The sequence below is a fragment of the Fukomys damarensis genome, unplaced genomic scaffold (genome assembly GCF_012274545.1).
Source record: "Fukomys damarensis isolate Sample0158 unplaced genomic scaffold, DMR_v1.0_HiC HiC_scaffold_36, whole genome shotgun sequence".
Classification (NCBI taxonomy): domain Eukaryota; kingdom Metazoa; phylum Chordata; class Mammalia; order Rodentia; family Bathyergidae; genus Fukomys; species Fukomys damarensis.
The window spans coordinates 45,357,050-45,367,023 of NW_022900948.1; the positions used below are offsets into that span (position 1 = coordinate 45,357,050).

The window sequence follows — 9,974 nt, forward strand, 5'->3', positions numbered from 1 at the left end:
GTACCAAACACACACACACACACACACACACACACACACACACACACAAAAAAAAAAACAATACCAACAAAGCAAGAAGTAATTTATCTGGGTTCAATTCCTGGTACTGTCTGAAAAAGAAATAGTGATTTATCGGCCGGGTAACAAATCCACCAGCGAACGGAGAAGAGAGGAAGGAAGCCTCCTCCACCCCGGGTCCTCCTTCCAGAGGCGCCCACTGTGTTCTCCAGCAGGAGCCCTTCCGGACTTTCCTCAGCGTTTATACCAGTAGTCTGTGTCTTGTTTCTTGTTTGGCTCTTTACAATGGGATCCCATTCTACACACCGGATCCTCAACTTCCTATTTCTGGTCCACTCAGTGAAAGCAGGGCTCAGAGGGAAGAGGAGTTACAGAGGAAGCTGTTCACTACTGCAGACTCACTCTGCAGCAAACTCCGGCGTGAGTCTGCCCTCCAAGGGGCCCTTCCTGCCCCTGCGGGTGACAAGCCACACGGCCCTGTTGCTGTGTGTGTGCTCCGTGTTCCTCTGCCTGTGACGCCCGGAGGTGACAGTCACAAATTCTGCAGTGTGAATCGACTCCCAGAGAATCCGCATGTGTGTCCAAGTGTGGACGTCAGGGAGCGGCTCACAGCCCTGCAGGGCCCATGCTGTGCACTCCCCCCCTAGACTGCTCTTTGGGGAGTTGTACGATAGATGGGGTGATGTAGGTGTGAGGTTAAAGCTAAAACATTTGGTTTGAGATAGGTCTTAGGTCTTGTGTGTTACCTGAGTTAGCCTTCAGCTCTGCCTGGGCTCAGGTGATCCTCCTGCCTCAGCCTCCTTAGCAGCTGGGGCCATGGGCACCACCACAATGCCTAGCTCATTTCTTTCCTATTTTGCCCCAATATGATACGGTACATTCTCTCTTAAGGAGCATTAGTCTTAAAAGATGCAGTTGGCTTAATTTTACTGCTTTCTGGGTGCACAGAGCACTGAGGTCTTTCTTCCAGTTGTTGCATGTGCTTTCTCTTCAGAGCTGTGTAGTAGGCCAGCACGTGGGTGTGCCTCATTAGTGCTGGAGTTTTGTTACTGTGGATGCTGTTGAACAGACACCTTCCTGGGAACACATTCGTGTATTTCTCCGGGGGAGACGCCTAGGGTGGACGGGCCTTTTTCTTGGTTCATTCTCTGACTAGGGAGATGGAACAGTTAGCTTTAAGGGGAACAGATTGGATTTGACAGAGTCTTACTGATGTAGGGTTGTCTCGCTGACACTGTTTTCAAATCTCTTTCAGACCTTACAGGAAAAAAAAGTGATTCCCTGTCCTCCATTTTATGAGGCGGATCATCCCGTGAGAGGTAACACTTTTTTCCTGATTCAGGCCAGTCCTCTGCGCTGGCAGTGTGTAATCTGAGAGCACAGTGGCCAGGCTGCCATGAGCTGCTTTAGGCTGGCTTGGTGCGTGGTGTGGCCGCCTACTGAGTGGCTGCTTGTGTGCTTTCAGTGCTGGACGTGCTGTGGATCGGGACCTATGTCTTCACCATCGTCTATGCCGCTGCAGATGGGACCTTGGAGACGTCTCCAGAGGTGGTGATGGCGCTGCTTCCGGTACGCTGAGCGAGAGGAAGGGATACCACGTTTGTGGGGAGCTGGAGCAGTGAGCTGGTACGGTTAGAGACCAGGCTTCGGGCTCCCTCACTCTGGCAGTGCCGGTACAGGTTCGGGTGTGAGGTTTCAGGGCTGCGCCGTGGGCCTAGGGACTAGAATTGGGGCGTGGTAGATACCAGGTAAAACAGTGTGATAAAACTTGCTGTTCTGCAAACTGTAAAGTGACTGAGTCTTGGTTAACTTGATGAGAAATTTTAGAAAAGGAAGAGATTACTTTGATTTCTCTACTGAAGATGCGAGTGATGTGTGAGTCCTTGCTTTACAGCTGGGAATGCGGAGGCGACCAAGCAGACCTGCTTTCCCTCATGCTGGTGGGTGCTGCTGCGGGTGGAGGTGTGGCCCGCCCACCTGGAGAGAGGGGCCAGGCGGGCAGTCCGGGAGGACTCTGGGGAGGAGCCTTGGAGCAGAGAGCCAAGTGGAGAGGGGAGGGAGTGGTTTTGAAGATAAGGGAAACACATTATTAATAACGAAGACTGCAGAGAAGTGGTACTAAGCTACAGTAGGATTTTGAAAAGCAAAGGAGGCAGTTTTCAGATCAGAATTACCTTTCAAAGATTACAACATGAGGACTGGGAACTTAGCTCAGTGGTGCCGCCACCTGCCTCACAAGTGCAAGGTCCCAAGTTCAGTTCCCAGTATGAAGACCACAACAGCATATAAAAGTACTTATCAGTACAAAGACCCAAGGTAGGCATGGTGGTGCATGCATGTAATCCCAGTTCTTGGGAGGCTGAGGCAAGAGTATTGCTACAGGCTTGAGTTCAGACTGGACCACAGGAGACAAAAAAGACCTACCAGAAAGCCCTTTGAAATCAGTTTAACTCTACCATTTAGACATGATTTGTTACTTTAGTATACATGTCAGAATCCTTATTCATTTATTCATTCATTTATTTTGGGACTGGGGATTGAACCCAGCACCTTCACTCTGAGTCTTTGCCAGTCCTTTTTTATTCTGAGACAAGGTCTCACCAAGTCATTAAATGGCCTACGCTGGCTTTGAGTTGTGATCCTCCCGCCTCGGCCTCCTGTGTGGCTGGGATGACAGGCCTGCACCTCACAGCTGGCTGAGGGATAATATTAGCACTAGCATGGAGGTTTCCGGAGAGATGCTGAATAGGTATCATTTTGTGTCACATTCAGAACAGACGCTGCAGGACTTCTCGGGTCTTTGTACCCTGAGAAAACTGAGAAGCAGGGAGGATGAGTAACCTGGTCATGAGTGTCCCGTGGCTCCAGGGTGACAGAGTGGAGCTCGGATTGTCTCAGTTGATGGCCCGCGTTTCTGTAACTTGCACTCCTCCATCCCACCTTTATGTCTTGACTCAGAGTGAATTTTTCTCCTTAAAATTAAATGGCTTTCTCTTTGAGATTTACTGTAGGATTCAAGAAAAATTGCACCTAAAAAAATGTTCTTGCTCTGCTCATGGTAGAAAAAGGAAGAGAAGCACCCAGAGATCTTTGTGAACTTCATGGAGCCTTGCTATGGCAGCTGTGCCGAGAGGCAGCACCATTACTACCTCAGCTACGTGGAGGAGTGGTGAGCAGCACTTCCTGTCACTATCGGGTCACCCCTGTGGCACTGGTCATACTCAGGAACTTTTTCTCTTTCCCCAGTCTTGAGATGTTTAGATTAGATATGTATGCACTAATCTAAAAAATCCAGTTTGCTCAATAAGCCCGGTGATGAGTCATGTTTAAAAAAACAAATTAAGACTCTGAAGCAGGCCTGTGATCCCCGAGGGAGGCTGAGGCAGGAGGATTGCTATGAGTTTCAGGCTAGTTTCCCTTTGAAAACTGGATTACCTGAAGCAGCCTCTCCTGAGGCGGCCTCTGTGCTTTGGGGTGGGGCCTGGCAGGGCTGCGTCTCTATTTGCCTGTGTCTTCTGTGAACTAGGCGGTGGGTGGGCTCTCCAGGGCTTCACCCAGTACTGTGGAGCTCAGCCGGACATCAGACCACCCCCTCGAGCTGAGTGGGCGGCTCCTGTAGACATCCACAGGTGCCACCCTGGGCCGGGCCAGGTCAGAGCTGTCGGGGTGCTCCGTGTCATGGTCCTCTGCTCTCCTCCTCCAGGGATCTGGTGTTGGCAGCATCCGCAGCTTCAACAGAAGTCAGTATCCTTGCTCGGCAAAGCGACCAGGTACGTCTTCTCGTGTTTCCTACACTGTGAGATACGTGTGTTTCAGAGGCCGTTTCTGGAGGGAATTCACCGGGTGTTGTCCTGGAGACCAGAGTCCCGTGCAGTAGGACCAGTATCGGTGTGCTGGGTGTGGGAGGCTTCTCCAGGGTTTTTTGTTTTGTTTTGTTTTGTTTTTTCTTTCTTTTGGTCCCAGGGATCAAACTCAGGTCCTTGTGCCTGTGAGACAGGCAGCGGCACCACTGAGCTAAATCCCCAGCCATCTCTGGGGGGTTTCTGCGGTACCGTCTTTTGTTTTTCCTTCTACTCTACACAGTTAACTACAGCCTGTCCTCAGTTAGAGAAGAGAGATGTGCAGACCACAGCAGTGTGCCCCGTCAGAAGTACAGAAGCTCCCTACTTGAGAGGAGGTTGGGGGTCCAGCCCCGCATGCCTGCCGGAAGGCAGAACTGCCCTAATTCAGACCCGCACTCAATGCACCCAACCCCCAACCAGCACAGGTCGTGGCGGAGTGCGCTGTAGTGGACAGTGTTGCCCCGTGGCCCTCCGGCCGGCCGGCTGAGCGGTGGCCTGCTGTCTCCGCCCGGCACGGGAGAATCAGGCAGCCCAGCGTGAGGGTGCCTTCCACCGAAGGCTGGCGCCTCCTCCTCCTCCTCCTAGCGCTGGAAAATCCCCAGCTGAGCTGTGACAAGCGTGTGACCGGCTGCGCTTTCTGTGTGACCTTGAAAACCCAGAGAAAGAGAGAAGTGCCTGGCCGTGAGAACACCTTCTCCATGCCACCTTCTGTAGGGACAGGACCGAGGTGGGCAGGCCGCCCAGTACAGGCTGTGCCGGGTGACTGCAGAGGAGGGGCCACGAAAGGGAAGCCTTTGCTTTTTAAAGCTGCTTTGAATTTCAGAGTTTTGTATCCCCGTGAGTATAAGGACCATGCACTTTCCCTCCTGTGCACAGGTACTTTGTGCCCCTGCAACCTCCCAGCATTTACCCATTGTCACCTGGGTGGCAGCGGCCCCGGGTGTCTGGGATGGGCCCCTCTGCAGTCAGTGGCTGGAGGTCAGCAGTCTTGATTTGCTACTCTAGAGCTATCTTAAATCGGTGTTGACAGCAGTCTCTTATTAGCACAGCAGTTTATATATTCACAAGTTAAAGTGGACTTGTTTGCACTTTTTTCCCTCTCTCTCTCTCTCTTTTTCGGTACCGGGACCGAACTTGGGACCCTTGCACTTTTGAAGCAGGCAGGGGAACCACTGAGCTAAATCCTCAGCTTTTATGTTTACTTTCTTTCACATTAATGTATGTACATACATTTAAAAAATGAGATGGTGGTTCTGGCGCCTGCAAGGATTCAAGTTCAGTCCCCGGTACCAAAAAAAAAAATTCAAATAGAAGGGAAGGGCTTGTCAAAGAGCAGTCATCGGCCCCCAGCCCCAGGAGGGGACGTTCTCACCTTGTAAAGGTCTCCCTGCACCAGCTGCCGTGGTGCCGCACTGTGATCCAGCCTCAGAGGCCAGCCTGGGCCTATTAAATGACTCAGTGAGGCTCTTTTCAAAAATAAAAAAACAGGCTAGGTGTACAGCCCTGGGCTCAATCCCCAGTACTGCAGAAAAACAAAAGCAAAGCAAAAGAGCAGTCTCCCTATCACTAGTGATTATCAGTTTTAGACCAGGGACGTGCCGGGTTGGGATATAGCTCACAGCTAGTCCCAGACCTCCTCCTCGGCGTTGTTTGAACTTTACCTCTTCATAACTTTGTAACTCTAGTGATTCTTTCTGCATCATTTTGGTGGCGTGTCTTGATCTTCCAGTTCCTGTAGCTCCTTCCGCAATGGCTATGTCCTCTTCGTTCCTCTCTGGACTCTCAGAACCGAAACCCGTCCTGCGTGTGCCAGTGTGGCTTGTGCCTCGCTTGCTCCTTGGCTGAGCCAGGCAGCGTGTGTGCAGCCCGTTGACCGAGCAGCTTTTCTCTTGCTTTTTTATTCACTGCGCCGTTTCCCCGTGATTCAAATTGCCCAGTTCTCACCATGGAAAGCCAGACGGAGCGTCAGTGATTTTAAAACTCAGGACTCATTTGTTGGAAGGAGAAGAGCCCAGCCCCACAGATTTGAGCACAGGGGGAGAAGCCACAGACTGGGCTTCTCGTGGGATGCGGGCAGGGAGCTGAGCACTGGGGACGGGGAAGGCACACTGAGGTCCCCGCTGTCCCTGCTGTGTGCGGCTCAGTGGGACAGGCTGGTGTGACCCCCGTGCGGGAAGTAGCTGTGGTGGGGCGGGTGTGGTAGGGATTGGGCCTGTGATCACCAGGAACAGGTAGAGGAATTGGTTTGGAAAGTGAGTCGCTTGCTCTCGGATTTAATCTAGCCTTCGGGGCACCTCGAGTGAACACACAAAGCTGAACACCCTGAGGCGCCGTCTCTCTCTCTCTCTGCGCCGTCTCTCTCTCTCTGCTTCCAGGAGGGACCGGCCCAAGCTCTCAGCACCAACTCGCATTTTGTTTCTGCTCACCGCTCTTTCTGCAGGTTAATTGGGAATCTTGGCTTCTGGAGGACTCCAGTCGGGCCGAGCTGCCCGTGACAGACAAGAGTGATGACTCCCTGCCCATAGGAGTGGCCGTCGACTATACCAACCAGGTGGAGGTCGTCATCAGTGAGTGTCCTGGCTCTGGTGCGGAAGCGTACAACGGTCGGACCCTTAGCTACCTTTGGGGGACCAACGAGGAATAAAAGAGACAAACGGTTTTCAAGATACAGAAGGGTGCCCGAGAGACCCACCTCTAGCAGCCTCAATAAAACTCTGGTCTGTCCCACTTTTGTTAGCCAGCGAGAAGCGCAGGGGGACGGGTAGCACACGCTGCCTGGAACAGCAGCGTGGGGGATGGCGGAGGCCCCTGCAGTCAGGTTCCGGTCCCCACCTACCCGGAATACGACACAGGCCTGAGAAAAAAATACACTAAGAGACAGAACTAGGAGAGAGAAAGCGGGGCCAGCACGACCAAGGCCGGTGCAACCGACAAAAGCCCTGGCCGGTCCCAGGCACTGACTGTTACTGGCAATCGGTGAGGGTAAAGGTGGGCTACGTGCAGTTTCTATGGAAATGAATGTAAACAAGGCTCGGAAAGGACAAGACAAAGCTTTCCCAAATTCGGAAGAGAACAGACAAAATATATGACAGAATCAGAGCACTGTCCTTCTAGTCTGAAGGTTTTAGTTGTGGGAACGGAATTTGGATGCGAGCTGCTCTATAGCGAGCCTCTGTGGTGTTCACTCTTCACAGCCTGTGGGGCATTAACCGCCATTGCAGCCCTCTGCGGAGAATGGGTGGGATTAAAGTCAGCGAGCAAGCAGGTTCCCTCCGCCCAGTGCCTGTGTTCCCGGCTGCCCTTGCAGATGCCGTCTTGCCTCAGGAGTGCTGAGCTGTGGGCTTTCCACCCATGGCCAGTCACTTCCAGTCACTTCCTCTTCCCCGTTCCCGGGACTGAGTCCTGAGTTACCAGCCTAGTCCCTAGCAGAAGGGGTCCTCTTCCAGTCAGGAGTTAGGACGGGCCGCTCGTTGCACTCCGCGAGGGACGCAGGGGCAGCTCTGCCATTTCTAAGCCTATGTGCACGGGCTCTCACTCGGGCCTGCTGCCTGACCCTGCGTGCACATGCACAGGGGTCTGCGCTGGCTCCGAAATCTGGTTGAAATAGAACATTCAGAGTGTGGTTTCTTGGCCCATTCCAGGTCCCCAGTGGCCCCCCAGGGGGCGGTTACCTGAAATGGGACTGCACCTTGGGTGGGCAGGGGTTACAGGGACTGGAGACTGTGACTATGGGTTGCACCATGGGCCTGGCTGTATGCACTGAGTGTGTACCCTGCTCGGAGCAGGGCAGGAAGAGTTGCCTTTGGGTGCTTCCCTGCAGAGAGCTGTCCCCTGGGAGGCCCTTGTGCCTGCCCTGGTCCAGTGGACATGTTTGGTATTCCTCAGCTCCTTTCCTGAGATTCTCTCGAGTCTCCATTGGCAAAGTCCATCCTTAGGGCTAAGCTGCAAATGAACAAGGGAAGCCCAAGTTAGCTGTCTGTCCTGCTGTGTGTTTTCCAGACAGCTTGGCCTGTCTCCTTTCTTGCACACCCCTGCCTCCTGGACATGGGGACTGAACCCAGGGAGCCCAGGGAGAGGCGGGGTGCACACGGCAGGGTGCAGGGCCCCGCAGGTGGGAGCATCTGTCGGCCAGAGCTCTGGCTGAGCGAGGGTGTGTGGTGTGAGGCTGTGCACAGCTCAGGCGCTCTCTCCAGGGCAGTTTCCGCCGGCCCGGGCCCTGCGCTGGACGTGGCTCTCTGCTCACCTCTGCTCTGTTTTCACAGACGAAGAGAAGACTCTTCCTCCAGCCCCAGTTCTCCTGCTGCTTTCAACGGATGGCGTTCTTTGTCCATTTTACATGATCAATCAGAACCCCGGGGCGAGGCCCGTCATCAGGACCCCCGAGCGGCTCTCGCCAGAAGGGGAGCGACAGCCCAAATCCTCAGGTATGAGGCTCCCTGGCTTACTCAGGACAGGTGGTGGCCGTGGCCCTCACCCGGCCAGTCTGCTGCCTGAGCGTGCTCGCCTGTGTGGTCCTTTTTTGAGGAAAAATTTGTGCACAGAAAAAATACTGGAGAGACAGATGTTCAGTAGTAAATATGGCTTTCTTTGTGTTTCACTTTCTTTTATTCCCCTTCCTTCTTGAGAATAGTCCCTCAGTAGCATGTCGGTGACGAAGAGTTAGGAAAGCCCTGTCTGGAACGGGGAGGCCGGTAGCTGTCTGAGCAGCAGGGCAGCCTTTGGGATGAGCAGTGCTGGGACCTGCAACAGCAGTCCTCAGGCTGTCTCGGAAAATATCAGACTTGTTAAAGGAGTTCTTTTCGGTAATGGAATCCTGGCAGTATTTCTTTCTCTCGCTCTTTTTTTTTTTTGGTAGCAGTGATCGAACTCGGTTCCTTGCACTGGCAGGGCAGGGGCTGGAACCACTGAGCTAAATCCCCGGCCCTCTCTTTTTACATTCTGTCTGTAACTGATAAAGACTTTTGTGCTGGTGGGCTGAGAGCCACAGTGTGAGCCTGGCACCAGCGGGGTGGCATGCGTGTTCTCACCACTGCCGGAGCTGGGGTGAGGCATGGGCTCACACAGCGAGCTGCTCGGGGGAGCTGAGCTGCTCAGAGGGGAGCTGCCGCGGGGCCAAGAAGTGCTTGGGTTTGGGTAGGGACACCCATTGTGTGCAGGGTGCCCCCTTTGGGGGTGCCTCTCCCTCCCCGCCAAGGCCTGGTCTCAAGAGAAGCAGGGCAAGACAGGGCTGCTTCCCGTGAAACCCCGGGCCCCTCAGGCTGCAGTGGGTGTGAGAGCCGTGTGCGCAGGGAGGGGAGAAGTCCGCCCCGCCACCTGCCAGGTCCGGCTGAGGCCTGAGTCGCGGGGTAGAACACAGTCATGATTCCATCCCTCTTCTGCTACTGCCCAGGGCTCCTGTGTTGAGTGACTGGTAGTAGGAGAGGGAGATGGTTTTCAGATGTTCAGTTCTATTTCCACTAGCGAAAATGCCTGAGATTTCTTTACCTTCTGTCATATGTTCTTTGCATTTAGCTACCTAATATGTACAGAAATTACTTACAACTCTGTGTTTGTGTCTTTAAAGAAGTTAGCATTAGCTGGGTATCGTGGTAGATGCCAGTAATTCTAGCATTCTGGGAAGCTGAGGCAGGACGATTGCAAGTTTGAGCCCAGCTTGAGCAACTTAGCAAGAATTTATCTGAAGAAAAATATTTTTAAAAGGCCGGGTGTGGTGGCGTCCTCCTGTAATCCCAGCACTCAGGAGGCTGAGGCAGAGGGGTCACTATGAATTTGAGGCCAGCCTGGCTACATAGACTGTTTCAAAAAAATAAAAAGAGCTGGAGGCGTATCGGTGTGAAGGCCCTGAGCTTAATTCCTAAAAAAGAGGAGAAACTGTTCCTGGCTCTGTATCTGTAGCATAAGGGAAGCAGCATTGGCAGAGGAGGTTTGCTTGCGGTGGTGTCGTTTGGTAGACATGACAGTGGTCTTTGTTTTCAGAAGGTGACATTTCACACTCCTGTCCTGCAGGCTTTAGGCAGCGTCTTTCATGAGATGAGCTGTTGATTTCAGTGAGAAGAACCAGGCCTATTAATTTTTTTTCTTTTTTCTTTTTTTTTTTTTTTTTTTTTTTTTTTC

The 9,974-nt window shown here is 52.9% G+C and overlaps 1 protein-coding gene across 3 annotated transcripts in view; it reads left to right on the forward strand.

The window, feature by feature from the left end:
- The window catches only part of Nup214 (nucleoporin 214), a 73,578-nt gene that overhangs the window by 6,640 nt on the left and 56,964 nt on the right, over nucleotides 1-9,974 (forward strand). For 2 of the 3 annotated variants that reach the window (XR_002025469.1, XM_010627377.2), the window contains exons 6-11: nucleotides 1,274-1,337; nucleotides 1,484-1,587; nucleotides 3,081-3,187; nucleotides 3,722-3,788; nucleotides 6,301-6,427; nucleotides 8,123-8,284. Coding sequence is in view for 2 of the 3 variants with exons in the window: in XM_010627377.2 (XP_010625679.1) it covers nucleotides 1,274-1,337; nucleotides 1,484-1,587; nucleotides 3,081-3,187; nucleotides 3,722-3,788; nucleotides 6,301-6,427; nucleotides 8,123-8,284 (631 nt within the window). In the remaining variant the exon portion in view is untranslated. Of the gene's footprint in view, nucleotides 1-1,273; nucleotides 1,338-1,483; nucleotides 1,588-1,626; nucleotides 1,645-3,080; nucleotides 3,188-3,721; nucleotides 3,789-6,300; nucleotides 6,428-8,122; nucleotides 8,285-9,974 lie in introns of those variants that run through there. The other variant, XM_033759056.1, reaches the window with a different exon arrangement.